The following is a 24,874-nucleotide window of genomic DNA, read 5'->3' as shown; positions in this document are numbered from 1 at the left end:
CTCTTTACATTAGTGGGATGCAGAAAAGGGCACCTTTAATCAATCCACACATGGGAGTTTGAAGTAGGTGGTGTACATCAGCAGAAACCCACTCCTGTTAGCAAAAAGCATTAAGTTGAGGTTAGAGTGAGAATGGAATCAACAAAACTGAATAATCTAAGTCTAAGAAAAACTCTAATGAATCTTGATTTCTGTGGTGACATGCAGACAATAATGTTGAATTTGGCCTAGTCTGCATTCATGCTGTCTTATGTCGATTGCCAGGTTGGTGGTGGATGTGCAATGATGTAGTAATGTTTTCTTGACACACATTGGGTTTCATATCAAAACTGAGCATCATATGGATGTCACAGCCTAAACTAAGAATTGTTGTTGATGATGTTGTATTATTATATGGTCTAAGTGTACTACTTTCAAATGGATGCTTCCAGCACAAAAGTGCACCATATCAGAAGGCACCTGTCACTTTAATATACTCCACTGGCTTGCACTATCCCCCAGATCAGGATTCAATAGCGCACCTTTGACAAGAGGTGCAACAGGAGGTTCACAAAGTAAATATGTGGCTGAAGAATCTGCAAGAGCCGTGTGATGGTGTCAAGTTGGCTTTGACCAAAATTCATAAGGATCTATCAATGAATTCAGGTTGTTTTGAAGGCAATTTTTGTACTACCTCATACAAGATAGAGAAAGGGTCCTGTCCTGCTTTTGTCTGGCGATTTTAGCCTCTGTGTTCCTCCAACTATTTTAGTCTCTGATATGGAAGCGCTAAACCCTGTTCCTGACAGGTTTGCACCTGTGTTTGTTTCTAGGACAATAGGTGACAACTACACCAGAAGCTGACAATGTTTACATTCCCTTACGTTTATTCCTGGGACCATGTGTTCTCAAGTGGCCAAGAGGGGTTGCAATCTGTGGTGATTCTTCCTTGGCCTCAGTCTTAGATGAGAATGGCAGGCGTTCCTGTTCGCTGAAGTGTTGGATACCCTCTAATGTCCTAGAGAAGCATTGCTTGTTTCTAACCAGACAGTGTCAGTCTCTATCTCTTGGTGTCTGTCATTCATGTGCTGGTTCCCTGCCTAATGGTTCGATGGGATCTTACATGTTGCCATTGTGCATCACTTCCATCAGGGGTCTACTGAGGAAATTAATCCTGCCTTTGGAAATCACGTGCCTGCTGAACACTTCTTTACATTAACCTTTTTGAAAAGGTCAGGTCAGGTTGGGGAGCATGCACTAGTACATCATGTTGCCACACCCACCACACGGTTGGCAACCCCCCAGGCACACACGCGGTCCAGTCCCACCCTCCGGAAATGACCCTCTATCTGCAGCTGCCTGGTATTACGTGGGTGTCCCCTTGGCCTGGTCCAGCAACTCAGGTCCTCAACAATGAGGTTCCTGCGAGCCAGATCACCCTTGGGGAATTGCACCACATGGCCATTGTGCCATAACTGACGCTCCCTAACAATGCAGGTAGTGTGCCTCATTCGGGACTCCTTGAGCAACCGCTCATTCGACACAAAGTCAAACCAGCTGTACCCAAGTTCTTCGAAGAGACACAGTACCAAAGGAGTCCAGTCTTCGTTTCAGGACACTGGATAGCATCCTCATTTCACAACCATATAGCAAGACAGGAAGCACTAGGACTCTAAAGACTTGGACCTTCACTCTTTTGCAAAGATATCAGGAGCACCACATACTCCTTTCCAGTGACCTCATGACCTCCTATGCTGTCCCAATCCATCTATTGACTTCATAAGGACATGAATGTCTGTCGAGGTATGTAAACCTCTTGAAAAAGAATATTTCTTTTATATAAATTTGACACATAATTTTGTTAAAGTGACAGGTATATGCAGATGATGTGTTCAAGTGTTGTTCAGTCGGAGTCCATAATGGTTTGTAACTGAGGAACATTACAAAGAAGAAGTCACTGGGTTTACTTTGGCTTATGTGACTGCATGACTTGTACGTCCACAGCAGAGATGGATTTCCCAAGAGAACTTGTCAGGAGGGTCTGGGTGGGGAGAGCTTGATGATTAAGCATACATTACTATCAATTTAGGAAGTGTAATTTATCAGCTATAATCATGGACTTTGAACCAGAAGGCAGCCGGTGGAATTATATGCTCTGACTGACTGTGAAACCCAGAGGAAGTCACGTAACCTGCCTGAGCTTCAACTGTAAAACCATACATGTAATGTATATCTGAGCTACATATAAAATAAAGAGTGTTTGTGCTATTGATATGAGGACACATTTTGAAAAGAATGCCTCCTCAACAAAAGTAAAATTTAATTGTGGGCTCTGTAGTCAGAGCTACTGCTTTATAACTCCAGAGGCCTGGCTCTGAATCTGGACCTGGTCAGCCGGTGAGGAGTTTGCATGTTCTCCCTGTATCAGCTTGGGTATGCCATACCTCAAAAGGCCTGGACATGTACTTCCTCACCAGTTTTCCATCAAGCATCCCGAAGACATACTGTTTAGGTTAATTAGCAACTTCAAATTGGCCAGTGTGAGTGCGCCATTACGTGGACTGGCAATTTATTGCCTGGTGGTGCTGGTATAGGAACCAGCCTTCTAGTGACCTGAAATGGAGAATCAGGCTAGAATATGGATGGATGGATCCTTTTCATCAGAACCTAAAAACATATATATTTTTTAAGAATTAAAATAAAAATAAAGACAGAGTCTATAAGATATCCCAGCGGGTGTAGCAGTATGAACTGGCTTGTGCATTTTTGAGAGCGTGTAGGAATTTTGGGCAGATGGGAGGAGTGTGTGACAAGCAAGTGTCAGTGATGAGTCTCAGTATGTGTATGTGTGTGTGTAAGAGAAAGAGAGGGCGAGAGTGGGTGTCTGGGTGGGTGTACGTATAAGTGCCAGTGTGCTCTCATTTATTTTCGCAGAGCGCAGCTGCTTGGTGCTGTGTTGCTATTTTTGGAAGCAGCTGTAAAGTCCTGAAACTGAAATCAAGCGGGCCTCCACACTTCCTTTGTGTCCTTCCAAGGAGACATTCTACATTCTCTCTGCCACCCAGGTGAAGCTTCTAATGTTCAAAGAGAGTTTTTCACAAACCCTGGATGTGAAAGTAAGTCACATCTAGAGTCTAACAGTGACCTCTGCAGTGGACATCTACAGTTCAGAACACTTCGAACAAAAAGGGCTGTTGAATCTGGAGTTATCATTTTGTTTTTTGGGAATGTCTGACCCTATATTGTCTTTCAAAGTACTTCCACAGCCCCATATTGATGTCTTTCTTTCTTTTTTTCTTTTTTTTTTCATTTTCTGTGCTTGCCTGGCTGATACTCTCCTTTTTCTCTCCTAATTACGCTTTGCTTTGCTCCTGCTGCCTCATGCCCCACAGGTAGCAGCAAGGCCATCTGCTCGTTCTGCAGCCAGACGGTTCCCCTGCAGTGATAAGCCAGTGCCACACTTTGCAAACTCTTTAGGTCAGCCAAATTACTGTACCATGTTCAATCAGACTTTTTTTCTTACAATATAGTTCCTCTTTTGGACCACATATAAAATAATTAGCATGGAAATGCAGTTACTCTAGTGACATTAATCTGTGCCTTGTTGATTAGAAATGCCACTCTGATATTGAATGTGCCAAAGGAAAGCCTGACAGCTTTTCTGTTCTTTTGGCTCATTTGAGAATACAGAAAGCGACTGTTCTTCTGTCTCCTGATCCTTGTATGATTTTTCGCCTTGCTTTATGGGATTTCTTTGCCCTTATTTGATGCAGTCAGCTCAAGTGTTTTGATTCTTTCCTTCCCTTTTGCAAAATCTTATGGTTTGCCATTCATTTCCTTCATTCTAGTGTTCTGTTTCCACACAAGCCATTTCTTTCTCAGTAACATTTAATTTCCTGGTATTCAAAGGATTTAGAAAGTATTCAGACCCCTTCACATTCACACTTTATTGTGTTGCAGATTCATATTAACTGGATAAACTTGCCATTTCTGCCTGTCAATTTAAACTCAAAACCCATAATGATGAAGTGAAACATTTTCAGAAAGGTTTCTAAATTGATTAATAATTGAAAACTGGAATTTCTCATTCATATAAGTATTCAGACCCTTAATTCAGCAATTCCAATTTTGAGTCTCTTTAAGTAAGTCTCTACAAGCTTTGCACACACCTGGATTTGGGCAATTTAACCTATTCTTCCTGGCAGATCCTCTGAAGCCCCACTAGATTGGATGGGACGTGTCTGTAAACGTCTGTCATCAGGCCTCTCCAACAGTGCTCTATGGGGTTTAAGGCTGGGCCACTCAAGGACAGCCAGAGACTTGTCCCAAAGCCATTGTCTTGGCTGTATGCTTCTGGTCACTATCGTACTGAAGAGGAACCGTTTCCCCATTCTGAAGTCATGTGTACAGGTGGGCAGGTTTTCTTCAAGGACCTGCATTTATCCTTCCCACAAATCTGACCAGTCTCCCTGTCCCTGCTACTGAGAAGAATCCCCATAGTGTGATGCTGCCATCACTATGTTATTAGAAAGGTGATAAGCAGTGCCTGGTCTTCACTATGCAGAGAGATTGGAGCTTTGCCCAGAGAGTTCATTTTTGTGTCATTATAGCAAAGAATCCTTTTCCTCATGTCCTCTGAGTCCTTTAGATGCTGTTTTGCAAACTCCAAGCATGAGATAGCCACTCTACCATAAACATATATTGGATGGATTCTTTCAACCGGCTTTCCCTCTCAGTAGAGAACCTCTCAATCTCTGTTAGAGTGACATTTGGTTCTTGGTCACTTCCTTGATCAAGGCCCTTCTTGCCCAGTTATTCAGTTTGACTGGATGGCCAACTCTGGTGATTACACACTAATTCCATTTCACAATTACTGAGGCTGTGGAGCTGTTTAGGACAACCAGAGCTTTAGAAATGGCTTTATCCCCCCTTACCCTGTCTGTGGCTCACCACAATTTTATCACAGAGGACTACAGAAACTTACTGGGACTTCATGGCTGTTTTCTATTCAGACACAAAGTGTGAATTTTGCTGCCTTATATACACAGTTGTCTGCCTTTCAAAACGATGTCCAATCAATTCGATTTGCAATGAGAATTAAAGCAAACAGTAAGCAACTGACCACAATTTGGAATACCACAGCAAAGGGTCTGAACACTAACTGTTTTTGATTTTTAATAAATCTGTAAACCTTTTCTGAAAACATGTTTTCACTTTGACATTATGGGTTATTAAGTTTATATTGATGTGCTAAAATGGCAAATGTAACCATTTAAAATTAAATCTATGACACAGTAAAGTCAGAAGAAAGTGAAGGTTTCTGAATACTTTCTGAATCCACCGTATCTTCTACACTCTGGGATTATACTTTATATTTTCTCACTTTGTGTTTCCTTTTGGGTTCCAGCTCATCTTGCATAATTATGTGACATAGTTTCTTTTTCAGGGCGGCACAGTGGCGCAGTGGTAGCGCTGCTGCCTCGCAGTTAGGAGACCTGGGTTAATTTCTTGGGTCCTCCCTGCGTGGAGTTTGCATGTTCTTCCCGTGTCTGCATGGGTTTCCTCTGGGTGCTCCGGTTTCCTCCCACAGTCCATGCAGGTTAGGTGCATTGGCGATTCTAAATTGTCCCTAGTGTGTGCTTGGTGTGCTGCGTTGGACTGGCACCCTGCACGGGGTTTGTTCCTGCCTTGCGCCCTGTGTTGTTTGGGATTGGGTCCAGCAGACCCCCATGACCCTGTGTTAGGATATAGCAAGTTGGATAATGGATGGATGGATGGTTTCTTCTTCATTCTGTTTTATTGCTAGTGTTCCACCTTTAACTTTTCCATGATTGTCCACATTTATGTCTTATTATTGCCCTATTTCTTGTCATATAAATTTATACAAATTGGTTTTTCATTATATTCTCACAGTCATTAGATTGTTTTCCTTGTGTGTCTCAGGGAATATTCTGTTTTGATTTAACTCCCCTACTTCGTGGCTACCATTCATTATTTTCCCATGATAGTATTCCTGTTGAATGCTATCTTGATGCTGCTACCTTACTGTTCTTCTAATACAGGGTTCAAACTCTATTGTCTGCATTTTATTTATATACCCTCACTGTTTTTTTAGGTTTTCTCTAAGATGTGCATGCTTGTTAGGTTGATTTGTTATTTTATTTTGTCTTGCTCTAAGTTAGATAAGGTGTATATGTTGGAGGGAAATGATGAAAGGTTAGGGAGCAGCTGGTAAAACCATACGAATAACGAAACAATACAAAGAACAAAATGAAAAGAAAAAGAATTGCGGACATTGCTTGTCCAGTGCTGCCTCTATTTCAAGGCTGACTTGTTTTTTTGAGCTCTGTGTTCATAATTAATCCCAACTTCCAATGCTTCGTCTCTTTAAATAGCCTGCTGAGTAGACGAGGTGGGAACTCCAGGGTCAAACTGGATGTGACATTAGGGGGCTTTGTCGTCTAGGCTGCTGTTGAAAGAGAAGAGGCCGTTAGCAACCACATTTCCCCAGATGCTGGCTTGTGATTCCTTATCTCGAAATTGTCTCATGGATGTTCCTGATTGGTTCATGTTGAACAATGCCCTGGTGTCCCATTTAGTGTTAGTTGAGGCCAGTGGTGCTTTGATCCTAAATTTACAAGCATCCTATTAATTATTTACAACAGGTGTTCCTTTAGCTTTTCAAATTGTACTTTACTCTCTAGTTTCTTTAGCTTTCCCAATAGCATTTTGATAATGCTAGTATCTGATATTTCTTCTCTGCATAAGGTTCTGCTTCTCAATTACTTCTCTCATAATAGATTCCTTTGTCTCTTGCCCAAAACCCTTGACCTGCCATCTTGCTTGTGCTGTACTGTTACCACTTGTGAAATAGAATTGACATGTCACTGTTTACATATTTCCAATAGCTGCAAATAAATGTCACAGGAAGCCAAAAAGGAAGTGTGTCATGTTTAGTTGACTGTTTAACTTGAGCTTGCATTTGATTCAATTCCTGACACTCTTTCTCATATACTGTATTGCTGTTTTTGAAAAAGGTTCTTATATTGTTTTGACTGCTGGGCAGTGCAGTGATACAGTGGTTTGCACTACCACCTTCAGATCCAACATCCTGAATTTCATTCCTGTACTGCAGTGCTCCGCAACCTTTTCTCACCTACGACACACCAAAGTTCTTCCTAGAATTCCGCGGCACATCAAAAGCCAAAATATATAGCAGTGGCGTAGCTGGGGGGGGTATGGGGGTGTGGTCCGCTCCGAGCGCCAGCTATTTAGGGGCGTCCAAACTACGGTAGTTTCCTTTTTTTTTTTTGTTCCTTGAGGAGGCGCAAAAAAAATTGCTTTCAGCTTTGGGCCGTCAAATTTTTCACCGCCCCGGGCAACATGATCTCCAGCTACGCTACTGATATATAGATATTAATTTAATACACAAATTTTACAATAAATTTTCATTTTTTATTATAAGTATACATTTATTATAAGTATACATACATAAAAACTATACTATATTTACTTTTATGCAATCTTAATAATTATTATAACATAATGACTGATTAATGTGATACCTGCGCTTGTTTCAATGAACACAAAAGTTTTATATTCGGCTCAATATTTGACAGCGCAACCCGAAGTTCTTGGTCAAGATCTTTTAAGAATGACCGCTTATCATTTTTAATTAACACAAGAGTTGTTTGTCTTTTTTGGCGTAACTGGGATGGTTTGAATTTAGATGGCGATTTAGTTTACTGGGTGCCATTGCCTCGTTTGATAGCTGATCGCCGCAAATGATGCATTGTGGCTTTGGAGCCGTTTCGTCACCACACCACGAGAATCCATATCGAATGTAGTCTTCGTTGTACTTCCATTTCACAATCTTCTTTGTTTTTTTTGCAACACTTGTGCTGGGTTCTTCATCATCTGTACGTGAAGACGAATCTTTTCCACGTAAAAATTTATCCATATTTAAAGGGGTATAAAACTAAATATGAATCACACGAAGAACGTTAACCATACACAATTCAGCAACACAACTAATAGTAATGAATGATAACTACTGTCGCAAGACGAGTGAATGCGACGTAGCACGACTAACACGTCGGCTTGAATTGAATCTAGGTGAGGGCACGGAGCGCTCTGCCTATCAAAGCATACTACGGAGTTGTCTGGCGACTACGTAGGGCCTACGTCGTAGGCGACAGGCGCCAGGCGATGGGATTTATTATTTCAGAGAAAAGACACATACAATTATGAAACCTTTAAAAGGCTATTTACGCGAATATTTCATTGCACGTATTCTCGTTATTGTGTTTCTATGGAGGACCGTTGAAATATTATTTAGTTAGAAAATTGTCTTATTTGACCGCGTCACACCTGTATCGGCTCAAGGCACACCAGTGTGCCGTGGCACACCGGTTGCGGAGCACTGCTGTACTGGACACTCTCTGTGTGGATTTTCCACTTTCATTGCACGTCTGTTTGGATTTTCTCCCAGGTACTCTGGTTTTCCCCACTTATCCCCAAAGACACGTGTGTTACATTGACTGGCTATTCGAAATTGTGAATGCAAGTTTTGATATGTGTGTACAAGTGGACTGGTGCTCTGTCCAGGGCTGTTACTTGTCTCATTCCCAGTGCTATCAGGATAGTCTGTTGCCTCTGCAACACTGAATTGTAATAAGCAGGTTTGAGAATGTAATGTTTTGGACTGCAGTCTTGGATTTGTAATTGTTCAGGAATCTTGTTATAGTAAATCCTTGCTACCCTTGGATTCACTTGTCCACTATTACAAAAGTGTAACCCACTTCGCAACTCCTGCAGTCTGTTTGTGTCTTTTATTGGCCATGCGCAGTAGGAAAAAAATATTCGGAGAGGGTGGCTGCCTCACAGTAAGGATATCTTGGGTTTGCATCCGAAGTCTTCCTTGTGTGGAGAGCACTTTGAGTAGTGAGAAAAGCACTATATAAGTGTAAAGAATTATAATTAATTATTATTTTTGCATAGCAGCCACATTTGAAATTGAGCAATAACAGGTCTGTGATGCACTTAAATGTTTAGGGTTAAACATGCGATACACTGAAAGGTTCAACGTGTGTCTACCTGGCGCCAAGAGGCCATGGGTAAGCCATTGAACTCCATAATGGGGATCGTAGCTTACAATTGTTCCCCACAATCAAAAAATTCTTAGTAAATGCAGGTGGAAAGCTCACACTGGTTAAGTCCCTGCTCTTTGTACACACGACCTATCGCTACTACCAATTGAAAGGTTTAGAGAGGCCCTTCAATTGGCACAACTATGGTCACTCGTGGCCTCTGACAGATTGCCAAGAAGATGATCAAATTTGACTACAGAGGAAGTAAAAGTCATAAGAAGGTTTCTGTAGGTGAACCTTAGAAAGGATCCTTCCTGTGCCTTTGAGGGGTTGGACCAAAAGACCACAACCCCTTTGCAAGTCCTCCCACTGAACCTGGGAATTATTTTTGGTAGGGGGCTTAATCCCATATTAGGAATAATCCCTACAGGTAACTTGAAAGATACAGGGTGTTGCTGCTAACTGTAACGTCACACCTTAATTTGTTTTATATAGTCTTCTTTCAGGCGGCATGGTGGCACAGTGGTAGCGTTGCTGCCTCACATGGAGTTTGCATGTTCTCCCCGTGTCTGCATGGGTTTCCTCCGGGTGCTTCGGTTTCCTCCCACAGTCCAAAGACATACAGGTTAGTTGCATTGGCGATCCTAAGTTGTCCCTAGTGCGTGCTTGGTGTGTGGGTGTGTATGTGTTTGCCCTGCGGTTGGCTGGCGCCCTGCCCGGGGTTTGTTCCTGCCTTGCATCCTGTGCTGGCTGGGATTGGCTTCAGCAGACCCCTGTGACCCTGTGTTAGGATATAGCGGGTTGGAAAATGACTGACTGACTAGTATTCTTTCCAAATTGTTAAATTTTATCTGCTTTGACTTTCTTATTATTCTTGTGTTGTGTTTTCCAATATTTGATTTCCAATTGTTCCATTTCCACTGTGTCATTTTCAGTTTTCTATTGCTTGTTGGTAGGCAGTGCAGTGGCACAGTGGTCAGAGCTATGGCCTCACAGATCCAGCGTCCTGGGTTTGTTGTCTTTGTGGATTTTTCCCCTTCTCCAATGTCTGTAAGAGTTTTTTCCTGGGTACTCCACTTTTCCTAATTCCATACCCCAAAGACGTTTGTGTTAGGACAAAGGGTAAATCTAAACTGACCCTGTATGTGTGTGTGTGCGCGCCGTGTCTAATACTGACCCTGAATTAGATTACCCATGTACTTTCAGGTTTCAGCTGCATTATACTTTGTGTTCTCATGTAATGATTACTATTGTTTTATATTTCTAATTCCTTTTCGTGATGTCCTGTAGTCTGGATATCCAATTCCTGTATTAATATTTTTTTGTGTTATTTTATGCTTGCTTTCCCTTTTGCATGATTTAAAAGGCCACTCTGGTTTTCCCTTTCTTCACTTATTTCCCTTCTTGGCTTTTCCGTTCCTCTTGCATATTTAAAAACGGCCTGAAGATAAGAACATAAGAAGGCTTATGTGAGAGAAGGTAATACCATCAATTTTGCCAATATGGTTAACTATTAATGAAGTCATATACTGTATTGCCTTCTTTCTTATTTTGCCCCCTAGCAGAAACAGAATAATTACTGGTTGCTGAAGACCTTGTACCGGAGACAGTGGTTTAAGAAAATGGTGAAATGGTTTTCCCTTTCTATGATTACCCAGTAAGAATAGTTAGTATCAGGATTGTGCTGTATGAAATTACCCACATTTTAAAATGGAACGGTATCAGCATTTTGGGAATTTCCAGTAGTGGAAGTAAATGTTAACTTCCCTGTCAATCCACAACCCCCTTCCCTTGACACTCGCTTTTGCAGTTGTAGAAAAATCTGTTTAGTAGACTTCACAAAACAAAACTACACACTTCAATGCAAATGGTACTTCACTGGGGCTTCTCCCCATTGCTTTGACACAATCTGGACTTTGTGGCGGCATTGCCCCCAAAATCAGAGGTGAGGAATTGTATGACATACCTTGGAGGCTGGAGTAAGATTGGGGAGGTTTGGAGTTATCCGTTATTTGCTTCTGAATCATTTTGATACTGGTACTGAGGTTCAAGAACTGGTATCAATATCAAAGTCAACATTTTATAGTACCAACACTACTACTAGATAGAAGCAGTTGCTCAATACACAAGCAACATGACAAAGGAGCAGTCAATTATATGTCACCAGGACTGTTTCCTGGCATAAACAAGCTGAGCAACCACTTGGAGCCTCTAGCCAGTGGGGTGACCCCAACTCACACAGATAAGAGGTTTTGAGGACCTCAAAATAGGTATACTGCTTTGGTCTACAAAAAGACAGTGTGTTTGTGTGTGTGTGTGTGTGTGTGTGTGTGTGTGTCACACTCATAATCACCCAGCATAAGATCATGGGGATCTCAAGATGCTTATACTGCTTTAGAATCTCTTTATCAGTCATATTACCAGTTTAGTAATTGTGAGGCAGGGAGGTCAACACAGTTCACCACACCTGTTAATCATAAGAATGTGAAAGTAGACAACAGAGTGACACTAGTGATATAAGTCTCTTATGACTTGTGTGAGACCCGATTGAATAACACCACGGGATGATCATTCAATCGGCAATCACAGCACATATGTTGATGCTTTCCATCATCAAACCATGGTCTGCTCTTGAACACTCACCATTGTTCACCACATTAGGATTGCCTTCTGGCTTAATTAGCCAGGCTATTATGAGTTATGTAATGTTGGAAATTTTTTTATTCACGTAATATAGTTTTTTTCTTACTCAAATATATTTCTTTGAAGGTTGTTTACTCTAGAGAATATATGGTAATATTCTTTTAACATTAACTTTTCTCTGGAGCAACTTGAAATTTTGTTTAACATTAACGTCATTTTGTTCACTAACAGGCACTGCCATTTCATCACTATGACACAACACTACGTTTCTTTGAGCATGCTGTGACATCACTAGTGTGACACTTTAAAAAGCCAACTCAGCATGCCATTTGGTGTGATATTTATAGTAGTGTACAGGGTGAAGAGAAAAGGAGACAAGACTGTTCTTTGTGGTGCTCCAGTGTTGTTCACACAGTCCTTGAACCTCACAAACTGCAGTCAGCCCAGCATACAGTCCATTATCCAGGACACCTTTGGCTCATCTGCCTTTATAGCACTTTGAGCTACTTTTTGTATGAAAATGTGCTATATAAATAAATGTTGTTGTTGTTGTTTATATCTCTGAGCGTACCTATTAATAGGGATGGTTGGATGATATTGAAAGCACTTTTGTTTTGTGAAGTTTAATGTTTGGTTTACTGGTTACAGGCTTTTGTCAGTCTGGGTTCTTCTTGCTTAATGTCTTGATTTTGGCACTTGGTTTAATTTTCTTCTTGATCTCAACTGAGTTAGGTGAGGTTGGGGAGTATGCACTAGTACAACTCGCTGCCGCACCCACCACATGACGAAACACCTCGGGATACTGGTTGGCAACCCCCCAAGCAGACTCACGGTCCAGTCCTACCCTTCAGAAATGACCGTCTATCTGCCGCAGCCAGGTGTTACGTGGGTGCCTCCTTGGCCTGGTCCAGCCGCTCGGGTCCTCAACAATGAGGATCCTGCGAGCCAGATCACCCAAGGGGAATCTTGCCTCATGGCCGTAGTGCTGTAACTGACGTTCTCTCACAAAGCAGGTAACATGCCTCATTCAGGACTCTGTGAGCAAAAACATGTTTGATACAAAGTCAATCCAGTGGTACCCAAGAATTCTCCGAAGAGACACAGGAGTCCAGTCTTCATCTCAGGCCACTGGATAGTGTCCATGACTCGCAACGATATAGCAAAACAGGCTTAGACCTGCGTCCTTTTGCAAAGATATTGAGAGCACCACACACCCCTTTCCAGCGACCTCATGAACCCCCATGCTCTCCCAATCCATCTGTTGACTTCATAGGAAGTGTCACCAGAGACATGAAAGTTGCTGCTGAGGTAAACATCTCGAGGAGTTCGACATTCTCTCCACAGACAGAAACACTACTGGTGCCTGCACCCAAGAGGTCATTAAAAGCCTGGATCTTATTTTTTATCCAGGGCATTTGCAAGCCTAGACATTCAGACTCCATGCTCAGTCTCTTGAGAGCTCCAATCAGAACCTCCATTGACTCCGTAAAGATCACAGCATCATCGGCAAAGTCAAGATCAGTGAATCTTTCTTCACCAACAGATGTCCCACAGCAGCTGGACCCCACAGCCCTGCCTAGCATCATGTCCATGCAAGCATTGAACAGAGTAGGAGCAAGAACACACCCCTGATGAACCCCAGAATCAAATGAGAAAGACGCAGAGGTTCTGCGTCCACTCTGCACAGCACTCACAGTACCGGTGTACAGGCCAGCCATGATATCTAGCAACTTCAGGAAGATCCTGCAAAGTTTAGGATGTCCCACAGGACAGCTCGATCAACTGAGTCGAACACTTTACGAAAATTGATAAAAGCTACAATAAACTGCCGATATTTGCGTTTGCGCTTCATGAGAACACATCCTTCTGGGAACACCAGTAACACCAACACAACCCTCAGCAACCTTCACGGGTCTTGTCACGGGAGATCTCCCACGTCACATTAAAATGGCAGTCACACCCAAGAACTGCAAGTTCCTTAAACAAACTGCTTGCAAACTCTAGAAACAGTCTGATTTTGGAGTCTGGCGAGTTCCAGCCTCATTCTCCTAGTAGCCTACTGGAACTTAGCTGGATCTTCAGAGTAGCAACAACAAGTCTGCTGTTAGAATTCACAAATTGGGCACTTCTGTAGACCCTGTAGTTCAGTTGGAGCCTCCAGCGTCTGCCCACGAGAATGAATCTTCTTCACTGCACCACCAGTATTGGAGTACCAAATCCAACAATGCGGCTCAGGGCACTTAAATCTGGATCCAGCGATCTGTAACCCCTGAGTAAAGGAACATTGAGCCACATTCACCACAATCACCAGACCCATTGGGACCTTCACAGTCCTCATTGCTAACCCTGTCAGTGCCAGTGGCCGCATTGAATTCACCCATGACCAAAGAGTGTCACCTCGTGGACACCCATCACCCATCGAGCAAAGCTGTGAATAAAATGTCTCCCTCACCGAGACATCACTTACTGCAGTTGGAGCATACACTGAGACAAAAGACAAGCCACAAAGAGCGTACATTAATCTGAGTCTCATAATACGTTCATTGAAATAAGTGACATCGGGCACCATCAGGAGGAGCAGATCTGCCACTGCAGCAGCTACTCCACAAGTATGACAGCCATCAGAGCATCCAGACCAATAAAAGGTGTACTCACCCACAGAGATCTGGCCAGTCCCTGGGCTGTGCACCTCAGAGAGGGCCGCCACTGAAATGTAGAGTTTATGAATCTCCTCCGACAGCAGAGAAAGATGGTCATCATGCTGGAGAGACAACACGTTCCAAGCACCTACCTGGATGGGCCGCCACAAATTAGGACCCAAGTGCTGCCACACAGTGGGTGACGCCTCAGTACCACACCAGTTCCAATCCCTAAGAAGCCTGACCTCATTGGCTGTCTGGCAGTTTCAACTCTTCTAGGGATGAGGCTCCCAAGGGCTTTCCCCCATCCCATTAATAGTGCAAGCAGCCTTCCTAAGGGCAGCTGCAGCAGAGCTACTCCTGTGGAGAGCAGAAAGGAATTCTGTCTGCCATTTCGAAGCTGCATGTAGTTTTTACAGTGGCTGTAGTGACAATCCTGCCACCACCCCCCAAATTTTTTCCCTTTTTACAAAATTTTGACTTTGATTAAATTTCTTGGTCCAGTCTTTCATGTAGTTGTGCTGCTCTGCACGATAACACAACATGTGTATGTTACAAATAGGAGAAGTTAGTTAAAGTTTAAACTAAACTCTGTGTTTTTTCCCCTTTTACAGTTACAGCAAAAATTTAACACAGATGACCTTAATTTTTGTTTTTCACTGCACCTTATTTTAGTTGTTTTGAATAAAGTTGATGGATAACTAAGAGCTAATTAGGCCCCTCTCTGCAAAATTCCCACTCCTCCCAGTTCTATCACCACAGGCTATAGTCAGACTAAAAATCCGCAGTCGTTGCTGGGTTTTTACACTAAATTAAACTGAGTCTTGTAGAAGCCCTTGTAGATACCACATGGCTGGATGGAAGTATCGGAAAGGGTATTGCTTGGGTTTTTTTATTCCCCTGGCACGCTAGATGGCAGCAGCCCTGGTTATCGGCGCCCAGTGGGAAGTCAGCAGGACATGCAGGGAAATGTAGTCCAGCAGGGCAGCCCTGCTGGGGTCACGGGGTACCGCAAGAGGGCGCTGCAGGGAGACAAACTCCCTACTGTGATGGACTTCCGTGTAACCCGGAAGTACTTCAATCGGGCAATCGCCCTGGCACTGGAAGTACTTCCGGATCTGTAATAAAAGGGACTGTACGCCCATGGCCAGGTGAGTCGGAGCTGGGAAGTAGACAGGCAACATCTTGACTGGAGGAGGAGGAGGGCAGTGTGGTGGTGAGAAAATTATTGTGAGGAGAAAAAACTGTGTTTTTGTGATTATTGTGATATATTTGAGAGGAATTGGTTAATAAATCAACTTTTATTTGAACCTGGGACTCTGCTTGTGTGTTCGTGTCGGGGTTTGGGCTTGCTGACACCCGGGTTTCCTTCATGCTCTGAATCACACAATGAAAAAAAAATTTTTTTACAAGATACTATCTCATACAGAGTAAATTTACTTTGTTAAACGTGCACATAATAATTGTAAAGGCTTTCTCTTTGACAACAAACAGTGATAGGACCTGATCCTGCTCTTGCCCCACCAAGGACCTTCTCACCTAAGACACTGGCTGACTGTGAAACTCTTTGCTGGTTGAGGTAGCTAAAATGAACATTTTGTATATTGAAAAGGTTTTTTAGATTTGTGATTTTAAAGTTATTATAATTACAAAGTAGAAATAAAAAATATGAGCCATATTCCATTGTCTTTAATAAAAAAAGTAATCCATCTTTTGCTTATTGCAGTGCATGCTTGACAGTTTTAGCATAATACAACAGTAAGTCAGGGTTCTTGGGTTCAAAAGTGAACCAGAATGGGATCAGCAACAGAATGACACACTTTTACGTTACTGGAGAAATATTTAAAAATCTGTGTTTACTATAGCTTTGGATCTAAGAGTGAAGAGTGGAGTAGAAGAAATAGTTTGTGAAGTTCTGTGCTTAAGATGCCAATGACTGTTGTACTATTGATGATATAAGTAAAACAGAGTGTTCACCCTTTTTAGACAACACTGGAAAGCTTACAAAAGTCAAAGTACGTTCATATAGTGAGAAAATTTGAAAATGTGATTTATGTGCTTTGGTAATCTGCGCTTTAGTGTTTAGTTTGAAACAAACATAACCATTTAAAGGTGTAAGTTTAAAAATGCTTGATGAAGAAATAAGAATTAACTTGTCTCACGTTCACCTAAACATCAAAGAAATGTGAGAAACTCACCATTATCACGTAAATCACTAACTATAGAAAGTCTTCCATTGAAAGTTTGTAAATGTAAGCGTGGCTTTTTTCCTCTACTTCCCTCTTAAATGTTTAGATCTGTTTTGCTGAAGTGTAGTGCAGAATTTTAAAAGTTCTTGGGGTGGCAACATGGAAGAAGTTTGGAAATCACTGGAATACACTCTGGCTTTCCATATTAATGACCAGGAACATTTGGAATTAATAAATGGAAAAAGGCCTTGATGGATGTTTCTTTCTACTTTAAACATTTTCTTTGTTGCTTTCTAAGATGAGCAGGTTCATGACTAACAGCCAAGCTGATCCTGTACATGTCTTCCAGCTGTCATTGCCACCTCAGTGTTGCCTAAATGTGATTTAACCTAAAGGTCTGTGTGAGGATCACAGATAAGATTATTTTAATTTTTTTCTTTGTTTTGATGCAGGGGGAGAGGAACTCTGGGTTCGATGTTCTGTACCACAACATGAAACATGGCCAGATCTCCACCAAAGAGTTGGCAGAGTTTGTGCGAGAGCGGTAAGTGGTGTGGATGTGGGCAGAGTTTGTGAGAGAACTGCAAATGGTATAAATGTAGGCAGCAGAAAGTCCAAATGACAGCTATGTCTCTGAGAAAAAATGGAAATGGAGCAGATGGGTTGAATCGTCTCTGAGTTAAAGGGGAAGATAAGGAGGATCACATGGAGAATGTGTAGGGTGGAGGGGAACAGTATGGGAGGGTGGTATAGAAAAGAGGATAGAAAGTTGAGGAGTATTCACGTAAGAGGTTAAAGGGAGTAAAATATCTTATCTGGCAGTTGGGATGGGGAGTGATATGCAAAAAATAGACTTGGTAGTGACATTGTCCATGTGTCCTCTGTGTTAATCAAGGCTTACGCTGGACATTACATGCATTTTGTGCTGAAACTCCAGCTGTCTCCTGGCTTGCTGAGTTGGCTTTAATCACCTAGGCACAACAAAAAAGCAGTGTGGCAGATAGTGATTAGTGCTCAGTGTTATTCAAGCTGGACAAAGTATTTATTGTCACTGAGCCAAAACTGGAGTTGTATGGGAGCAGAAATTGAGCCTATCAAGTTATGTGTGCTGCATATTTCTGGTGCTGCATATTTGTGGTGCTGTCTATACCTTTTTGGTTTTGTCCTGAGTTTTCTTTTCTTTTCCATCACATATTTATGTTAAATAAAATTAGGTCTGTTGGATATCTGGTCATGTTATAAGTGAGGCCTTTTTTCACTCAAGAGGCTATATGGAAAATGTCCTAATTAGGACTACGAGGTGTTCTGGACGACAGGATTTAATGGTCTGTCCTCCAGTCAACTACAGTATATAGTGCAACAATGAGGAGATTCTGTTATGTTCCATGATTCCAAAGGCCTGACCCCTTAAGAGATTAGTGTGAGCTGGAGAGGCAGTGACACCTGGAGCTGCGAGGCAAAACTCCTGGTGTGGAGCCAAAGAGGATTTTTGGAGGAGTCTTAGATTTTTAAAATCCAAGTACTTAAAATTCTCCTGAGTTATCCTCTAAAAGGACCTTGTGTTCCTCTGGGAGGCAAGCCTAGAGTTGGGATCTCCATCTCCTTCATGAGACGGTCACTTACAATATTATGCAAAAAACAACGAAAACACCTTATTTTCAGCTATTCTTGTTGGATTATAGCGAGCAGCCCGTCCCCATTCTAACACAGGCTAGTGGCTGCAGTGCACTGTGCTGTATAGATTACCACAAGTGGAGACTGGAGACACATTTTGACGGCCGGTATAAATGTCTTCTGGCTTGATTATATATTGTGGATGATAAACTAACATGAAGGAGTCCAAAAAATTAGGGTGCAAACCTGGCCCTTTAAAAACAAACAGGAACAAGATGGAACTTAAAGATCAAAAAATAGGCAATTGCTGCCAAATCCACCTGGCCAGACGTTAAACACAGTGGGCTTAGTAGAGTGGGTCTGGCTATGGGAGAGCTCCGTCCAACAGTGACTTAAGTCCAAAATGCAACGCCTTATTCCAGGGATGTCTGATTTTATAACGTTCTAACTGGAAGGGGCAGAGCTTTTCAGGATCAATTGCCCTTACTGGCTGACTCAGATCAAAGTGAGCTCACAGAAAGAACACAAATCACAATGGATAAATTAAAGTGAGAGTAGCCATCAAACCACCAGACTATATCTATATATATAAAAATGGAATGGGTGGGTCGTCGGGTGGGCCTTTTTTTCATTCTGTCGTTTTTTCGACGTTTTGAAAATGTAGAATGATTATTTGATTTTTTTTGTTTTATTTGATCGTGTCTATGTAGCCGCCGTCGTAATAAAGTATCGCTAAAATCGTCATTTATCGTAATTTATTTTTGACGTATAACGTCGCCGTCGTCGAGGTCAGTGATACCACTGCAAAAAATCTGCTTATGGTTGAAAGACACGCCCTACTCACTGGACAGTTAAAAACACCAATCAAACTAACGATGACATCAAGTATTACCCAATCAAAAGTAGGAAAGGAGGCATCTTCATAAAATGCGTGTGGGATGATTTGCATGAGACGCTGCTTTAAAAAAAAAAATTATAAAAAAAATACGGGATAAATCCCGTCCAGTATTGATTCAAAACGGGACGTGCAATTTCATTCTCAAACGCGGCACGATTCCGTATTTTAAAGGACGGGTGGCAACCCTACAGTGCCAGGTAACCACCCATACAATCACATTGTGATTCAGACTAGGAATGCAATGAATGTAATTACCCCGATCTACATACAAGGCGAAAGTCTTGCAACATTCAAAGATGATGGTTTGGGATAAGTACACCATACAACATAAAAGAGCTTATGAAGCCTTGAACCGAAAAAAGCAACATCTCAGAGATCGTAAAAAAAAATAGGAGCTAATGTCGTTTTACTCGCTGTAGATTTTAGTCAAACATTACCAGTTATTTCACGAGGGAGACCAGCACATCAACTCAACGCGTGTTTAAAATCCATGCTTCTCCCACGCTCGGTTATATGTCGCGTGTTCTCGGGTAGGTGCACCAAAAAATGTATACATTTAAGCATGTAATGGGCAAACAAAAAATGAGGTATACCCGAAGGCACAGCAGTAGTACTTAATGTAACTTTACTTCTTAAATGTTAATGTTTTACTGTTTAATAATTTATACGCTTCTTATATGTTGTTCAAATTCTTTTATCAAAATACCACTGACAGCGCAATGCACGATAACATCGAGTGAATACACCATACGCATCCGCCCACGGCTGCCCTGCTGTGCGCAGATAGGACTTGATTGTACAATAAAATAAAATAAAGATAAAAACACTAAAACGATCATCACCCATAAAGCGGATAGTAGACGTGACGTACTATATGTGTACCACATTTCAAGTGTATAGGTGCAACGGTTTGCGAGCTACAGGTCATTTAAAATCCTGGACAGACACACAAATTGCCACGGTAGCAAATTACAGAAGAAGATTTTACTGTTTAATAATTTATATTTATATGAAATGTGCTTCTTATATATTACTTCATATTCTCATATGATAATGATGTTAATGTTTATATTGATTTCTGTGTTATTAAAACTGCATGTATGTGTGTATATGTATATATATATATATATACGAGCTGTATATACCCGGCGTTGCCCGGGGCAGAAGTAACCTAATCGGTCAAACACTTACATATATACCAAAGTAAACCTAATCGGTTAAACAGCTTCATATATACAGAAGCGAACCTAATTGGTCAAACAGTTATGAATGTGCAGAATGATTTTACAAACATTATGCGTGTTAACAATCATTAAAAAGAAAAGATTGAGGAACTGTTCTTCTATATGTGATGAAGCCACTAATAAGACAGATTTTTTTCAGGACCCAGCTGTTTCATAACTAAACTACTGCCACCCCAAAGTAATGCCTAATAGTGGTTTTTGGGGTAGCTGTGGAATAACAAGGGTGTTTTTTAGTCAGTAAGAATCTGACAGTACCCTTCAGTACGGGCTGAAAGGTGCCTATGTAAGGTTTTACATCCTTCCCGTATGGAAAAAAAAACATACTAAACTTTTTTTTCATCATTACAGATAATCTCACTCAAATCGAAGTACGCATTCTCAATTTATTTTTATCTAATTTTTACTTTTTCACAAAGCCATCCCATGCCAATTTGTATGAATAAACTTTTGCTAGAGAGTTACCAAAAGTTTATTCATGCACATATTTTAATACGGATAATCTATCTCTAATCAAGGTTCTCATTTTCATTCTAATTTAAAATAATAATAGATACTCATTTTTTTCTTCTGTTTTAGAAAAACCAATCTATGCCACCTACGTCTTCGTCAAGTCAGCTTCATCCAGCTTCATCACATATAGAAGAACAGTTCCTCAATCTTTTCTTTTTAATGATTGTTAACATGCATAATCTTTGTAAAATTATTCTGCACATGCATAACTGTTTGACCAATTAGGTTCGCTTCTGTATATATGAAGCTGTTTCATCGATTAGGTTTGCTTTTGTATTTATGTAACTGTTTGACCAATTAGGTTTGCTTATGTATATAGATTAGCTGTTTGTCCGATTAGGTTCGCTTCTGTATATATGAAGCTGTTTAACCGATTAGGTTTACTTTGGTATATATGTAAGTGTTTGACCGATTAGGTTACTTCTGCCCCGGGCAACGCCGGGTATATACAGCTCGTGTCATATAAAAATCAAAATGTAAGAGAGATCCAGTGTTCATAATACTGTGACACAGTAATGTGAAACAATACTGTAAGTAGCTCTGCTCTTTTGCATTTGAGATCAGTCTAACCTTGCGCAATAAACAACACAAAATACATTTGACATCATTATTTATTCAACCAATAGTAAAGTAACATGTAGAAGTGATATTTGAAAACTTCAGTACATCCATGCTACCTTAATGTTATTTATCAAGATAATTATAGGCAGCTGCTGTTAGTCAAGTTTACGTGTCAAGTTGATGATCAGGAAGTGTAGCCACCTTGATGTAAAAGAAGAACCTTCGGTACTTCTGTTTGGAGAATTCAGGTTTGTGGTAACACCGTTTAATGAAGTAGAGAAATCTGCACTGATCCCTGCTAAGTAATCATTTTTTGTCATCATGCTGAAAAAGGTTACAGAGCCATTTCCAAAGAATTTGAAGGGCATTTTCATTCTGGTTTTCGGAGGCGACATTCTACAGAAACAGCTCTTCTAAATGTTTTTAATGATCGTTTAATTCCTGCTGATGCAGGCAGGTGCTCTGTGCTTATACTGTTAGATCTCACCGCAGCTTTTGATACGGTGGACCATCGGATCTTAATTAATACATTAGAGCTGTTAGGTGTCTCTGGCTATGCTTTGGACTGGTTCTCCTCTTATTTGTCAAATAGGAGTTTCTCAGTCGGTGTGACTGGCTTTTCATCTGACTCTGCTCCTTTGACATGTGGAGTGCCACAGGGCTTGGTTCTTGGACCTATACTTTTCTCTTTATATATTCTTCCCCTATCACAGATTCTTAACTCTTTTAAGGATATCTCGTATCATCTATATGCAGATGATATACAGCTTTATTTTTCATTTAAGCCTAACCAAATTAATACTTTGGTCACTTTGGTTGATTGTCTGTCTCAGGTTAGTGACTGGCTTAGTAGTAATTATTTGCAGTTGAATTCAGGAAAAACTGAGGTACTAATTGTTGCTCCTCCTGTTCTTCAATCTGAGATCAATTTAAAATTATCTTCTGTCTCTCCTGTTATTAAGTCGAGTCTGCGTAACCTTGGGGTTATTTTTTGACCAGTCCCTGACACTTGATGAATATGTAAGGTCAGTCAGCCGCTCGTGTTTCTTTCATTTAAGAAATCTCTCAAAACTAAGAAATGTTGTTTCAAAATCAGAATTGGAGATGCTTGTTCATTCTGTTATTTCTTCACGGCTTGATTACTGTAATGCTCTCTTTACAGGTTTGAGCAAGTCCTCTCTCTCACGCCTTCATTTAGTTCAAAATGCAACTGCCAGTCTCCTAACTCGCGCTAGCCGGAATGATCATATCACCCCTATTTTGCACACACTGCACTGGCTCCCAGTGTTTTAATAGAATTCATTTTAAAGGTTTGGTACTTACTTTCAGAGCTTTGCATGGACAAGCTCCTGAGTACCTAACCAGCCTGCTCCAACGCCATACAGCTTGCCGGACTCTAAGATCTAGGCAACAGGGCCTTCTCTTTGTCCCACGCACTCGGCTAAAAACCCGTGGGGATCGTGCCTTTCAGTCTGTGGCACCAAGACTATGGAATAGCCTGCCTTATGGTCTGCGTGGAGTCGAGTCTGTTGATTCTTTTAAAAAACAACTAAAAACATTTCTTTTTAAACAAGCTTTTAATCAGTGCTGAATAGTTCCAGTTTGTTTATTTATTGTTTTTATTGGTTTTGTTTATGTTTTGTTTTAACTGTTGTATTTGTACTGTATTTGCTGTTCAGCGCTCTGTGACCTTTTGTCTGTGAAGGGCACTATATAAATAAACTACTACTACTACTACTACTACTACTACTACTACTACTACTACTACATTATTCTCAAGAGAGGATTATTTACAAATGGATGACATTCTAGGCAGTCTCCCTCAGAAATGGGCATCCCAGCAAATTCACCCAAATATCAGGCTGTATAATACTCCAAGAAATCACAGTAAAGCTCAGAATTGAAATTCTCTGATGTAAAAGCCTCCGTCAACATTACAGTTCATTACACAGTTCATTACTTCAGTCAGGAACAGACCAAACAGGTATGGCTTTAATGGAAGGGTAACCTCTTATATCCAAACAGAACATAGAGACACAGCTTATGTTGGCAGCCTTGTACCTGACTGAACCTCACAGCTTCTGGAACTATGTTCTCTGCACAGACGAGACCAAAGTGGGTTAGTTGTTATGTACAGTAAGTTCAACCATGTTTGATAATGATGCATCTGCCAAAGAACTTCACAGTTCTGGTTTCAAATCCAAACTTGGTGCACTACCTGTTTGGAGTTTGCATGTTCTCCCTGTAGGTTTTCCTAGTTACTGTGGTCTTCTTTCCACAAACCAAAGATTCACATGTTAGGTTAATTGGCACCTCTAAATTGGCCCAGAATGAATGAGTAAGCATGTGTGTGTGTGTGTGTGCGTGTGTGTGTGTGTGTGTGTGTGTGTGAATGTGCCCTACAATGGACCTACAACCTGTCCAAGCACTGGCTTTCTACTTGCGCCCAGTGCTGCTAGGTTAGGGACCAACATTTTGACCCTGAAATGGATAAACAGAAGGAAGGGTGATGAAATTTCACTTGTGCTTTTACGCATTTAGCATATAATCCAAGTCTGTTTAGGTTGCCACACTAACAGAATTGTTGGTGTTATTGTGCTTTACACAAGGTTATACAGTGTCATCACTATTTCCCAGTAGTCTACTGTGTGGAGATAACATTTTAAACCTGGTTCATTTTTCCCACCACATCCTAAACATACTCCTGCTGATTCTAAATTAGCTTACCATGAATGAGTGTTCACAAGTGTTTCCTGTGTTGTTCTGAAGTCCCATCTAGTGCTGGCATCTTCATTATACTCCATGCTATGACTCTGTAATTAATTATGTAGTTTACAAACAAATTGATACATTGAGTGATTTTCATTTTGCAAATGAAGTAGTAGGTGACTTGAAATGGTGGAATGGTGTGTGAAGCAAAGACTGTTCACGTGGGTGAGGAAGCTGTCAGCTTTGACAGTGGAGCGCAATCTCTCTCTCTGGGTTGATATGGCACCACAGGAAAGAAAGCAAGTGTAAGAAAAGAAAACAGTTGAGTCTGAAAGAAAGCTACGTAATTCAATAAAAATCACATTGTGATTTAATGTTAACAGACTTCCAAACTCTCTAAAGAAAATCAGTCACCCGACATTCAGTTTGATATTTGACAAATCACTGGTAACTTTGGTCACTACAGTCATGCAATTTTGACACACTGTCTTGCAGCTTCAGGAAGCAGAGTATAAGTGCAGATTAGTGTGTGTATATGTGTGTGTGTGAGGCTGGGTGTTCTGTGATAGGCTGGCATCCCATCCAGTGTTTGTTCCTTAGTTGTGCCTAATGATTTTGTGATGGGGTCTGGGTCAGATGATCCTGTAATGAACTAGTCATTCCCAGAAAATGAATGGATTGGCTATTAATATTATTTCCTACAGATCATCCTCGAACTGCTTTATCTCCTCCATCAAACATCAAAATTCATAAAGAACACAGTTGTTTAGTCTTACTTTTTTTTTAGCACACTCCATCC

The 24,874-nt window shown here is 41.1% G+C and overlaps 1 protein-coding gene across 1 annotated transcript in view; it reads left to right on the top strand.

The window, feature by feature from the left end:
• fcho1 (FCH and mu domain containing endocytic adaptor 1) overlaps positions 1 to 24,874 on the top strand; it is a 112,653-nt gene that overhangs the window by 25,008 nt on the left and 62,771 nt on the right. The window contains exon 5 of the mRNA XM_051934682.1: positions 16,992 to 17,083. Coding sequence (XP_051790642.1) covers positions 16,992 to 17,083 — 92 coding nt within the window. The remainder of the gene's footprint in view (positions 1 to 16,991; positions 17,084 to 24,874) is intronic.

Source organism: Erpetoichthys calabaricus, chromosome 12, assembly GCF_900747795.2.
Source record: "Erpetoichthys calabaricus chromosome 12, fErpCal1.3, whole genome shotgun sequence".
NCBI classification, from domain to species: domain Eukaryota; kingdom Metazoa; phylum Chordata; class Cladistia; order Polypteriformes; family Polypteridae; genus Erpetoichthys; species Erpetoichthys calabaricus.
Note: the sequence above shows the minus strand (reverse complement) of the source record. Positions and strands in the feature narration are given on the sequence as shown.